Source organism: Cygnus olor, chromosome 1 (genome assembly GCF_009769625.2).
Source record: "Cygnus olor isolate bCygOlo1 chromosome 1, bCygOlo1.pri.v2, whole genome shotgun sequence".
Classification (NCBI taxonomy): Eukaryota; Metazoa; Chordata; class Aves; order Anseriformes; family Anatidae; genus Cygnus; species Cygnus olor.
The window spans coordinates 71,307,633-71,321,852 of NC_049169.1; the positions used below are offsets into that span (position 1 = coordinate 71,307,633).

Consider the following 14,220-nt stretch of genomic DNA (forward strand, 5'->3'; position numbering starts at 1 on the left):
TGAGCAGCGCCTCTCTGCTTCCCATCCCAGAGCTCCCATGTCCCTGTCTTTGCACTTGGGAGCCATCAGCCTCCAGAGGACCGTGCACGACACTTGGAAATAAATACATGCACCACAAGGGCAACCTAGACCTGGCAGTCTCTGCTTTAATTTCCAGCAGCTGTGGGCCATGCATTTGCAGGCCACAGTTTCAGAGCCACCAAGGGCAAGGAATAAGGTTCACAAATGGATGCAGGAGCCTCTCTGCCTCTGGAGCTCTGCTGCTGGGTTACATTATCAATTGCAAAACTGACACTCAAATTTCACCTGGGAGGAGGTGGCCACATCCCCTCACTGCCCAAGTTTTCTGCTGCAGACTGTGTGCAGAACCAGATAACGTGTTAGCAGTGCCCTGTTGCCGACAAGCTCTTGATACCGTAGCCACAAAGTGACGGTCTCAGAGTAAGCACTTGGGCATGACTGCCAGGGGATGCTCAGAGTTCACTTAGATTAGATACAACCCTGCAAAAATAATATGGAGGGGTGGTTACACAAATTAAATCTGGGTTTGTGTCTGCTGCGGCTGAAGCACTCTTTGGGATGTTGGAGACCAAGCCCAAAGCTTGTGGTTCTGTAGGAGCTCTGCTGCTTCAGTTTAGACTATTTGCATGGTCTGTAGACAAATTACTGGTTAACCTCTCTTAGCTTGATGATAAATTCTTCAGAATTCAATCCCTTCAGAACTCAGTAGTGCAACAAATCCAAAATGTGGCTGTTTGCTAATGTCTCTCTGAGGTTCCTTTTTAGCCTGTCTGCTGCTACACATCACAGCTTGGAAGAGGGGCTGAGTTCTGTGGATGCAGAGAGAAAGAATTGAATGACCTTTAAGATCTATCTTCAAGCTCTTCCAGAAATTAAAGATCTGAGCAGGAATTAGTAGGTGAATGTGCTTGGTATATTTATGCCCTTACTGGCCTATGAAATCGACAAAGTGCACGATTTCTGTCCTCTGTCTTGCTATGTCCCCACCTTACCTGCCAGGGGAGGGTGCAAACCCCATCTCTTCTGTCACCATGCTGGCCTTCCTGGTGGGAAGTCCACCCACAGGTGCTTGAATGGGATTTGCCATTACAGGAAACAAGACCCAGTTTGTGTCTGTGACTGAAACCATTTCTCAGGCAATTACTTGAGGAAAGGGGAATGAAAATGTCAGGCAAAAAGTAAGTGATAGCTCTGATCATCTTTAGCTTCCTTCTTGATCGATACTGAAAAAAAAATGGTTGGAGTAGTTAGGAAAGTAATACCACCTTTGCTGTAAAAGTGCTGTAGAAGCATGCGTTCTATGTTTTTCTGATTTCCATCACCCTTCTTTGTCCTGGAATGCCTCCTTTTCAGTCCCTTTCCCTTGTTTAAGATAATACTCTTGCTAGACTTAAGTGCCACCCCTGTGCTCTCTTTTGCTGCAATTCCTACTGCAGCAACTCACAGCAGTCTGAGTCCCCAAAACAAGACTGCCCACTGTTAGGCAATGTAAACAGAGCATAACAAAAGAAAATAACAGTCACAGCCTCAAGGAGTGTTCTCCACTTCCTTGTGTGACTCTATCCCTTTGGGGCACTCCCCCAATCCCCCCCAACCCCCCCCCCCCCCCCTCCCCGCTTGGTATAAAGGAGGCACAAAAGAGGTGAAGAAGGCATTTGACACTTACCTGTTCCCTGTCAAAGCTGCTGCCACAGATGCATCCTGTAGAAGTCGACGGCAATTCTCACTCTGGGCTGGAGACTGGGATAAATTTCTTTAGTAACTTTAGATAATTTCTTTAGTATCTTTAGATAAAGCATCGGAGGTTACTGCCACATTCTCTTGTAAAAAGCACGCAGCATCTATAAATGGAACATGCAAAGTGTGGCTGATGGTCTTTCTGTCCTTGGCAGGGAATCGCTGCTGTACATACTCACCAGAGAGCAGCACAGAGGAGAAAAGATGGAGCGGAGGCCAGGGAAGACAGCATATGCTTGGAGGAACCTCTTTGGCCCCGTAGACCACAAGCAGCTGCAGCAGGACTTCCAGCACATGCTCCACAACAGTGTCAAGGGGGCCCAGCAGAAGTGGAAATTTCCTGCGGGACAGGCTAGCGGAGGGGCTCCTGCAGTGGGAAGGGCTGGAGGGCCACAAGGTGCCTGCTTTCTACAGCTGCATGGTGGGAGAGGCTCGGAGACCACTGCAGCACTTGTACTGGCCACTGGACACGGAAGACAACAGTCACCACTTTGCACAGATAGCACTGACAGAGAAACCCAAAACTTCCATGGAAACAGGAGCCAAGAGGATCCCAGAAGGAAAGAAAAGAAGACAGACATCTTTAACAGGTGTGTGAGACCTTGGTATTGCTCAGGTGATCAAACCTAGTTCCAGCAGCTGTTTAGAAATTCTCTGGCAGGCCCATAAACTGGTCTTAAAGAAAGTGCAGCCCTTCAAAAAAGCATCTGAAAGAAAACAAACTATAAATCAATGGGAATGTGCTGTGTTTTTTAAAGGCGCTGTGCCACAACCACCCTCTAGGCCCTCAAAGATCTGTTTGGGTCTTGTCAGCATCAGAGCAATAAGATAATGACTTCTTGCGGGAGGATGGTTAGAATGGTTAGACAGACAGTGTGAGAAAAGCAGTGGAGTTATTTCTCAAGTAGGAGCCCAACAGGAAAACAGGGTTGCCCGTCAGATGGGAGGTTTGGATTTTTTGGTTGCTTATAGGTTTAGCCATGTGCTCTCTTTCCCAAGTGCAATAAGGAACACCATTCACCCAGCCAGGCCTTCTGGAGAAAGACCAAAAGCTGGAGAAAGCAGCCAGCTCTCCTGCTAATTTCAGATTTAATATTATAGCCTGTGAAGGCATCCAGGATATTTAAGGGCATATCAATCTTAAACTTGGCCAGGTGGCAGAAGGGCTTAGAATTTTAAACCAGGACTTGCTGCCAGATGTACAAAGGAATGAGTTTCAGCACCCATAAAAGAGCTTTAGGTTCTTAAAAGTCCTCAGCATTCTGCATGCTGAGCTCTTCTGAAAATCTGACCCCTCGTGTTCTCAACAGGAATTTGAGCTTGTTGAAAAATGTAATCCCATAGATTATTTACCCTTGTCCTTTTTGGGCTTTTGGTTTATCCAACACTGAGGTTTTCAAGATGCAGACCAAAGATTTTCATTTGAGAATTTCACTTGAGACACCAGCTTGAAATTGCCTAGAAGATAATTGAAGTTAAGATTTCAGGAAAAACTTTCTGAACAGTGATGTTGATCTCAGTAAGTCAGACAATAGAATAATTTGCTATTTGAGGGTATAAAACTTAATTGCTGGAGAGAGGTTCAGGAAGAGATTGAAGATTAATGAAGAGTGGAACGTTGTACACTAGAGTACAGAACAATGATGTCTAATGAGTGCTCTTTTCTTCTCCAAAGCACTTTACAGCCATTAACTAATTAACAGTATAATTTACAGGTAAGAGTACAGAAGTGTAATTCAGAGCACAGTGTTGTGGTGGTTTGAGGGAACTGCTGTTCAATTGTAAATCTCTCACTAGGTGTGTGGGAGTAAATTATGCAGATATTTCCAGGGGATATTTTTCTTCCGTTTTGTTTTCCCCAGGCAAGAAACATTTCAACAGGGGATGTGGAAACCAAAATACCACGCTGCACAGTTTAACACTTTCCCACATATATTTTCATAAGAGAAAACACTTTAGTCTAACAACAGTACCCTTCTCCCCAAGGAATCTGGGTCTATGAGATGGGCCAGGAAAATCGTTCACAGTTGTCATTTTTGGTGAAGCTTGGAGACTGGTTCCTCTCTCATTCCTGCACATACAGAGGCACATACACAGAGCCAGCTCCATGTATTGCCAGCTCTTTGTATTGCCAGCTGAATGATGCCTTAGAATTTCCCCTCCAGCAGCAGCAAACTCCTTCCTCTGGGCATGACTGAAGTAATTAATTCAAAACTGAGACATGGTGTTACAGGAAAACGATACCTACTGATATGGTCCGAGCCTGTGCTTCTGCCCATTTGCTCAACTTCTGCCATCCCATAATGAAAGGTTAGTTTAGCATTGGGGTCTGGGATTTGATCTGAAAACAGCTATCTGCATTCTCCCTTGGTCAACAAGAACACTGTAATACTTTACATTAAGATCCAACAATGTGTGTTTAATTTAGACTATAAAAGACAGCTGTGGCCCATTAAATAAATATCAATATATTAAAAAACAGCCATTGGGTTTTGTGGATGTTGGCTCCTCTAGAGTGGAAGGAGCAGAGGTTTTCTTGCTGTGTTTGACTCCTCAGACACGCAGAGAATTAACCAGCGTGAAAGTAGGTTTTCCCTTCTATCTCCCACCCCTTTTATGTACACTACCTCATCTCCATTCTCTCCGTTTCATCGTGGTCCCAGTGTGAACCAAGGTTCAGTTTTCTGGGAGAGCCTCAAGTTCAAAAAGCAGCTCAGCTACAGGCACTAAGTCTTTTTCACATTTTCCTTTTTCTCCTTTTTTTTTCCTCTTCACTAACCAGGGTCGATGAACCATGCCAACTTTATACTTTTCTTCTTTTCCAAACCTTTTGGCCTGTTTCAGCCTGATACACTTAGACCTTGGCTCTTCTGGGAGACATTCATAAGTCTCCTTTGCTAAAGGTCAAAGTTGAGAAAATCGTTAACAATCCTGTGTTTTCACTAGAGGCCTTGCTTCTGAAGCAGATAGTTCAAAAACTCTATTTTCTGTAAGGTAGATGGGAGAGAATGGGGTGGAAAGGAAAGCAGTCATTTAGGTAAGTATATTTAAACAACAGAAATCATTCCCTCCTAGGTGCCTGTGCCCAGGTTTTCCGACTGACAGGCTGCAGGCAGCATAGTCCTATTCAGTACATTACTTATGCCAGTGCAAGTGCTCTTTAGAGTCCCACAGGCAAACCAGCCAATTTCCACAGACTCTGTTTAGTGTCTTAGGTGGAGACTAGACTTTCTGAATATGGCTCTGGGGAACCTGCATCTCCCTGGCTATTAAGTGCCCCCATCAATTCTGAAACTGGGCTCAGCTGTGAGGCATGCGAGTGTCTGAGCAGCTGGGCTCTGGCTGAAATCCTTCACAGGATGAAATGGGAATAATTATTATTTAAGTCTTCTCTAAATTTTCTCATCTACTAATCATTAACCTTAATGTATTTATTTTCCTAAAATAAAATGGAGGATAGCTGTATAGAAGTATTTTAAATAGGAGTAATAAGGATTACATTTTGCAGTGTAAGCTTTTTTCTTGCTGCTACTCCTTTTCTCTGCTGCTATGCTGAGAGACTGCAGTGAGCTGTAGCAATAGAGGGACTTGCTCTTCTACAGAATTAGCTGTGTGTGCTCCTGCCTGGGAGAATACACTTTCCTTGAGACCAAGTCCTGCTCCAGAAGCTTAACTCAGAGCTAGCTCAGGTATTGCTGCACTCCATCACACAGTGCCATGCAGACATATATATCCCTAAGGAAGCTGGCGGCAGGCATCCCCTTGCACAAGCTTGGCTGTGAAAGCCTGTTGGATTCCAGTCCTCCTGCCAATAATATTCAGTACCAAAAATAATACAAGAATTTATGCTGCCAATTTGACTCTACAGAAAGCTCAAGTTTAAACATCAGGAAGCCCACATCCTCAATTGGTTTAAATTGGAACAGTTTCATTAGTATGAATACAAATGATTTACACAAAGTAAACCCCATTAACTCTAAACGTAAATAAGCATCTAGCTTCTATTTCAGTACATTTTGCCCTATTTACCTGAAAAGAATGTTTCAGTGCAAGATTGGGAGGCAGGGAGATAATTCTTATATAAACCCTTTTTTGTAATTGCAGTTCTGTAATTCAAGTTGACTTACATTTACACCTGAAACAAAGATTCAACCACATGAATGTATGGAAAAGTAAAGGGTATTCTCTTAAGCTACAGCACTTACTGTCTAAGTGAAGAATGAGTTATGATTCAGTGATAGTGCAAGGTTTTATGCAGTCCTCCCTGAACTTGCATTTGACCATTTGACCAGCAGAAATAAAGTGCCCCATAAATATAGTTTCTCTCGATGATATTTTACAGAGTATTTTTTGTTATTTTTAAGGTGAAAAAAATAACTCTTTCTGACTGAAAAGCACTGCCATAGTAGATCTAAAAGGTGGAGTGAAATGTCACATTGCTCGGCTTGTGTAATAGGGTTGAAAGTCTTTTGATCTTAACTGGATAAAAGCCAGCACATTTCCTTTGTTTTGCTTGGTATTACACAGCTTTATGTGGAACATACTAAGGGTATTAATTTTGTTCATTCACAAGCCTTAGAGGAGTCTAAATGACTTCTTTAACACGAAAACAAGATTTGAGAGATTTCTTTGAAGCAGCCTTTATCGCTGTTGCAGTTGTAATTCGGTCTGTTTACGTGTTCTTCTCTAGATTACTACTCAGCAAAGAAGCAAATCAAGACGAATAAACAAGCTGCTGCAAAGAAGCCAACTTTTTGAAAGCAAGCACAGGATTGTCCTGCACCAGAGAGGTTAGAAACATCTGCTGGGTTTCCTCAGCATTCAAAAACTGTGCAGGCAGTGGACACTTCAGAACATCACATGGAGATGTGTATTCATGATAGCAGCAATGAAGAGTCACAAACACAAAAAACTTGTAATGGAGTCAGGACAAATCAACTGGAATCACTGATAAGAAATTACTAGCCTTAAAAAACACTGGTTAGCAATTTTGGACGACAGAATTTGGCGAAGGCTAGCAGTTTAACATGCAGTAAAAATCACTGAATATGAGAAAGTGGTGGACACTTAAAACAAGTGTGCACATTTAATACTGTGCTTAGAAATGTCACTGTACAATTTGGGCTTTTTATATTGTTATGTCTTTGCATATCCTCTTTTTTCCTTTAAGCAGGAATGATTTACCAAATTTCACCATCTCAACTTTACTGGTCTGACACACTAAAAATAATTCGTAGCTGCATCTGTGATTTTTTTCAGGTACAGAATTTTGTGCTTGCAACTGTTTGGAGTATAAGTAAGATCACTTGGGTGCCAAAAGTATGTATATATTTCTGGGATGTAAATGGAGAAAGCTGAAATTACTTGGGAAAGTTTCCATTTATATCAGCAGACATTTTAGTCCTGTAATTCTGCCCACCATGGAAGAACTGAATGAGGTAGTTCAACTTGTTATGGGTAGAAATTTCCAGAAATACTCTTTTATCTTTAAAGTCTTTCCTGTTATCATCTGGTCAAAAATTCATCTGTTATTTTCATCTGTGCTATACCATCAAGGTCTATGAGTTTGCACAGGGAAAATGAAGATAAAATTTGCAGTGCATTTGTCCACAGTGTTTTGAAATGCCTGCTGCTTGTAAGAACATGCTACAAATGGGGGAGACTGTTTAGTTACCACTTGGTGCTTTTTCTTCATACTAATAATGTTTTTGTAAGGAGGGAAAGGGCATTAATAACACTGAAATTTCTCTTCCTCCTGATGTTGCATGGACCACTTTTTCTATGGCATTTGTTAACATAGACTTTTCCATCACCTACTTTTTATTTCCCTTTTTCATTTCCCTGACTAGTTTGGATAATTGAGGTTTTACAACACATAATAATCAGTGGGTAAAACAGAAAAAGAAACCTATAAAATATACACTGTAAATTATACTGCTGCATATGGCTGTAAGATGCATGCAGTGTTTAATGAACACATTTGGAAAGAGCTCTGTAAATGTCAGCTTTTTTAGAATGTCATGTGATGATGGAACACTATTTTTCATCTCGAATCTAAACAAACCAAAGTTTCTCTTGGGTAGTAAAAATTAACATGCACGTGCGTGCGTGTCAGGTGTGCACACAAGAAATGGAGTAAGCAAGTAATACGCTCTGCATTACATGCAACATCAGGATGGTTTAGTGTGTTTCTTTTTTTCCCGTTAAGAGCTACAGTGATTAGACATAAATAATAGTTGATTTGTCCCTAAATGGCAGAAAACAGTGATTTTGGTTTGTTTCCATATGCTGCAATAAAGATCCTCGGCAAATTGTGGTCAGAGCCAGTTTCCAGCTGCATGCAAGAGAGTCACAAGATGAGATTTTCTTTCTTGAATTTTTGATGTAGTGAGGAACAAAACTTGCTCTGGTTGGTATCAAAGGGAGCTTTACCCAAGTGAAGCAGGGTAAGGGTCAACCTGGCAACTGCTGCTAGTAGTGCATTTGGTGTGTTTTTTGGCCAGGCCATTCTATTACAAGCTTCTCACCACACTGAGAGGTAGCATAAAGGCATGTGATTGAGCTTTTTGTATGTTTGTTTTTATTTTTAAACTTTGCTTGTGATTAGAACAGGCTAAGCTATATTTTTTAAGTGTGATGATTTTCTCTAATTCAGAAAAATTGCACAACTCTTTCTCCATGTGTTTGTGATTTTAAATCAGACTGATGACACTGTGCACCTTTTTGTTTTGTAGCAAGGTTATCTGCAGAATTACTTCTGACCAGGTTGACATGCGCTGTGCATGAAAGCTTCTAAGTCTGCCATGCACAAGGTCATTGTGAAGTAAGCGGGGTCCTTTTCTTCCAATGGGAAAAAGGATACATCTCTTTATTAAATAATGACTGTTGATGCACTGCTGTCCCAGAGAAACAAGAAAGAATCTTTTTTTTCCCATCAATTCCATAATAGCTCACTGCTAAAGTGTACATTTAAGGGGAAATATCTGCAACAAAAGGACCAGGACCAGGACCCGTAATGTCCTAGGAATTCGTAAAACAGTTGTTGAAGTTATCGGCAACACATTTTTTGGATAATGAGCAGATATTGGCCCTTGAGTGGAATGTCAATATATTTGGACTCAAAGGTAGAGACCCTGTTTGAAAATGAAGCCTGTCTGTGTTTATAGCATCTCAGTTAGCTGTAACTGTGAATTCAGTGCTTGGGTAGAAAAGAGTTTTTTGCCAGGGAGACAAGTTGATGTCTTTCTGCTTGCTGAATACATATGTTAATATCCTTTGAAATGACAGAATATTAGAAGTGGACAGTAACACAACAGAGAGAGATGGGGGAAATGTTTCCATACCAGTGTTTGCAATTGGAAATTCTTACATTTGCACCACAGGGCCTAATCCCCCCTGGTGTACACTATTATAGTTCCACTAATCCATGGTGGAAACGCCTTGGTTTCCGCCAGAGGAAAATGAGGCTGAGATGTTTTGCACTGGTTCTTTTAGTTACTTTAAACTGACAAGCAGCTAACTATATGAAGCCATTGCCTCCTTTCTACATGCGGAGGTTTAAAAGATTTTTAAAAATGGTTTCTGCTTTTTTTTGTGTGTGTATGACAGCCAAAAATAACAACAAACCTCTGATTAGAGTCTGAGCTTCATGAATAGTGTAGATAAAGCATGTCTATCTTTATTTCATTAACATGCTGACAAAGAAACAGTGAAACATGGAATAATTCATTCTTTTGTTCATCTTGTAAATTATACTTTCTCATTAAACACTATATACAGTGGGATACATTAGTATGTAGGTGTAATAAGAGTATTTTTATTTTTATTTTATGTGGGTCTAGCACATTCCCATTCTTTAAATGAGGCAGCAGGCCTGATTGAAAAGGCAGCACACTGAAGCTTTAGTCTGCTTCACTGTGGCATAAACAAGGCATTGAACATACCAACTCTAATTCTGACCACCAAAGCTGGTCAGGGCTTCTTTGCTGACCTTAGGGTTGGACTGGCTGTATGGGTGTATGGCTATCTATCAAATCCTAAAGCAGTGCTCTCTCATAATGAGAGGCATAGGGATGCACTCAGAAATCAAAGAATCAGGGCATTAAGGAAATGGTAGCAGCACTGTTTTAAGGTCTTATGCAGCTGCCTAAGGACTGCACAGCAGAAGGCAGACCGCATCAGGAATCCGTGACACATTGTAAACTCCACATACTGATAAAGGGGTACAAGCACGTCTACCTGAGCCCCCTCCTTCCTGTCTTACCAATATGAACTGCATGCGTGACTCAGGGCCATATAGTACTCAACAGCCACAACCTAGCTGATTCTGTGGTGTGACCGGCATATTTAGGAGGAAATTCTTCACTCAGAGGGTGGTGAGGCACTGGCACAGGCTGCCCAGAGAAGCTGTGGATGCCCCATCCCTGGAGGTGTTCAAGGCCAGGCTGGATGGGGCTTGGAGCAACCTGGTCTGGTGGGAGGTGTCCCTGCCCATGGCAGAGGGGTTGGAACTGGGTGATCTTTAAGGTCCCTTCCAACCCAAACTATTCAGTGATTCTGTGATTCTATATACATTTGAGAAATACATAGTTCAGATTTTTTTCCGGATGAAATAAACGTGTCCCAGGTACAACACAACCTTGGCTGAAAATGGGACAGAGCAAGTCCCAGAACAGCCCTTACACTTGTTTTCTGTTTTGTACAAACACAGAAATAATCTCTCATATATGGATCATTTCATTAGATTCCTTTCAGCAGGAGAAGGTTGTTTCACTTGGGCAAGGTAGCCAGGAAAAGAGATCTTCTGCATGCTTTCAATCTTCTTCAGGATGATGCAAGTACAGCTTTCTTCTACTTAAAGCAACTCCGTTGCAAACTGTTGGTAGGTATCCTTTTGTAGGATAGCATTGGTTTCCTGGAGAATTTGCTGCATTAGATGCTTTATTATTCCACTGTTGTCTTTTGGATCCATGTTAATAGGCTCTGGAGATGGGCCTTAATGTCACAGAAATGTTTCGCAGGAAGGGAACCTAGGAAATCACCTAGTCCATCCCCCTGCACTGTAGCAGGATCAGGACTGACTTACTCCAAAGCTTGTGAACTGCTGTGGGAGATGATTTTTTCTGTTCTCTTGGCAAATCTAGTGGGCGGCCTAGGTCAGCAAAGTTCCTCTGGAGATTCAGAGAGTCTGTGTTACATGAGTTGCTCGCTCTCAAGTATTAGTTTTCCTTTGTTTGTTTTGTTGTAATGCTGTAGATTCAATTTAATTCCACATAAACAAGTTGGTGTGCTGAAACATTCAGTTGTCGGCTGTGGATATTTGCAATGTCATCAATAAAAGCTAATGCATATACACCTCTTAACAGCAAAAGACATTTATTCGTCTTCTTTGCAGGCAGGTTCCTCATGTTTTGTTTCTGCATTGCTCTGACCTGGACTCCCTGCACTGGTCCCTCTGTGCAGTTCCACTTTTTACAGTTCATCACTTCTACACACAAAATGTTGGCACAGGCTGTGGGGTAGTATAATCTAGGCTGCCCTACAGCCCAGAAGGTGTGTTTCTGCAGTGGGTATTTCATGGTTTCCCACTGAGGTGTCGCAAACCATATAGGAGGAAACACTTTTTTTTCTTTCTTCATTTTCCGAGATTTTTTTTTTTTACTTAGGAAATGCTGCCTCTTTTTCTTTCAGCAGTCTGTTCCCTTGGCAAGAAATATGACTATCAGGTGTTTAAAATTAAAGTTGTTAAAATCAAATTTGCAAAGGCAGGAGGGTTTGCCCCAGTGTCCTGGACAAAGTCCAGCTTTGGTAATTATGTCTCGCCTAACTAAATCCTTCTTGCAGCTTCATGGCATTCTTCCTGTCCCACTGAAATCTGCTATGGAGAGCTGCTGTGACATGACGTGTTAAACATCTGCCATGTTTTTGCCCAGAAGTGGCCGCACTTCAATAGCAGATGAAGTGATTTATGGTATGTGGCATGCATACACACAGATTTTTATTACAATGACTCCTACTGAACTATAGGAGTTACTTAGGAGCAGCACTTCTGAAAAAAACAGCTCAGTAACTAAATATGGATTTAAAGGCCTCATGCTAGGCCCCTCTTTCAGATGATCTTTTCCCAACCCATCCTTTCTCTTATAAGGAGGCACTGAGAAGTGGCAGATGCATGTGATCAGCTGTGTTTATAGGATAATAACCTTCACTCTGCCCATTAATCCCCTCCATAAATACAGCGTACATTCCAGAGTGCTGAGCTGCTCCAGCCATCGGCAGATAAAAACAACACATATGCACCTGCTAAATAAATATTTTCCCCAACTTTGTACAAACGTGACATTTCTTACTTGCAATTACACTGGCAAGAGACCAAAGACAGTAGTTTGTCCTGCAGTGCTGATGGGCCAAGATAAACTCGCAAGGAGAGAGGAGTGAGCTGTGTGTGTTTTTTGGCACCGTCTGGGGACCTCTAGTGGTCCATGAAACTTCAGAAGATCATCCACCTACTATTAGCATTTTCAAAAATAAAAAGCAATGTGTATTCTCACACCATAGCAGCAAGGAGACAAAATGGAGAAAATAGGAATATATGGATGTGTCTGGTGTTTAGCTCCTGTAAATGAAACCATTGTGGCAGCAGTGATGTAATTGGCCTGAGATTCTTTTTCCTAAAAAGTTGGGTGGTCCTTGGCTTGAAGAAAGGGGAGGAACACTCTCATGATCCCACTGGAAAAGGGAAACTCATAAAATCCAGGTGATGCATAGCACTTGCTTCTGGTTTTAGAGTCAAGCAATTTTACATTTCAAAATCATAACATTAAACTGAGCAGAAAGGCTTTATTGTGGATATTTTTAAATCCATATCTCAGATATGTCCCTGGAGCTGGAGCAATGCCAGTAAGTATGTGATGAATGAAATCTCTTCAGAACTCTGTGATATGAAAACTACAGTTATTATTGGTTTGGATCATCTGCATCCTGCATTTGGTTACATGGACTAATAGAGACCACGTGTCCCTCTTCTTTCCAATACGTGTATGTATATCTGTGTGCATGTCTGTTTTCACAGACAAAGTACTCCCAAATGCACATTAATAACGTGTTCATACCCAGGAATCGCCAACCTTTCTGACCTTACAAGCCACATGTTGGATTCTTTATGTGGTCAGGAACCATAAGATACATATTCTGCTCTGTCAAGGGAAGTGGGGAGCTAGGAATGAATGGAAAAGTACAGCTACTCCCCATTGCTCTCATGGGACTGTTGTGGCACAGGGATGGACTGGGTCCCTAAGTAGCACAGGTACAGTGAAATCATCCTTTTCTTAAACCATAGGAAGGTTATTAAAATACCCACCTCCGTTATTAGCTAGACAAAGACTTAACAAGAGCAGATGTGGCAGGCACCTTTTTGCGAGGCTGCCCAAGGGGAGCAGACATGCCAAGCCACACTGGCTCGTCCAGCTGTGGCCAAGAAGGGTCTGGGGGCTGTGGTGGCCATGCCACTGCAAAAGGGTGAGGAAGAAGCAGTGTCCCTCACCCTGTCTCTGATGGCAAGGGGGGCTTGTGAGCTGTAAATGAAGTGCTGTGGAGCTAAATAGGCTTTACAGCACAGCTATGTTAAGCTACAGCTTCCCCTTCTATCAATACACCTTTTGCTGAAATATTGCAATATTTGACTTTAAAGGCAGCCAAGCAGTACAGCGTATTTATTTGCTCAGATTAAAAGCATTGCTTGAATTCTTGTGGCTAGACAATTTGTCTTGTCCTTTTAAAAGAAAAAAAAAAAAAAGCCATACCAAACAGTGAAGCAGCATAAAGAGGCTTGGATGCAGGACTGAGAGACTGCAGGGAACTGTTAGCTTGCCTGCTGCAAATCAAAATCAGCCTTCTTACCTTTCAACAATCTTCATCCCTTTGTTATTTGTGGTTACCATGAAATCTTACTCTAAGACTTTCTCAGATGCTAGAATTAGATAATATCTCTGGAAAACAGTGCCAGTCTAGATAAACAAAGCCATGCAAATATTTCATGTTACTATACCTATCATTTGGCAAGACTCCAGGGAAAAGCATATATGTATAAAAACATATATGTATTATTTAATTAATTCTTTATTATGATTATTCTTTATTGTGTTCATGCATCTGTATATCTGTATACAAATATATAGAGATGCATGGGTATTTGCATCTTACATACAAGTATGTTTTTACTCTACACAAAGCAATCCTACTCCAGGAATGAACCAGAGCAGCAGCTGGGTGACACATAACACACCCGTTGCCTTTTGTTTAGCAAAGTGATGAGAAGCTCTTCCTGCAAGAGGGACTTCGCACCAAAGAGCCACCCTGTCAACTCCAACAACACTCCTCCCGCGACTGTCTCACCCCAAGCAGTGGAGCCAGGGATGAGTAGACTTCAATGTCCAGTGTGTGTTCCTAGTCATGAGAATATTC

General features: G+C 41.8%; 1 protein-coding gene across 1 annotated transcript; it reads left to right on the plus strand.

The window, feature by feature from the left end:
• The first annotated feature begins 856 nt into the window (after window positions 1-856).
• LOC121064064 (cyclin-dependent kinase inhibitor 1-like) lies at window positions 857-6,516 on the plus strand. Its single transcript, XM_040545256.1, is given in 4 exon segments — window positions 857-915; window positions 1,914-2,090; window positions 2,092-2,348; window positions 6,449-6,516. Coding segments are annotated over 4 exon segments (561 nt in total).
• Window positions 6,517-14,220: the final 7,704 nt, after the last annotated feature.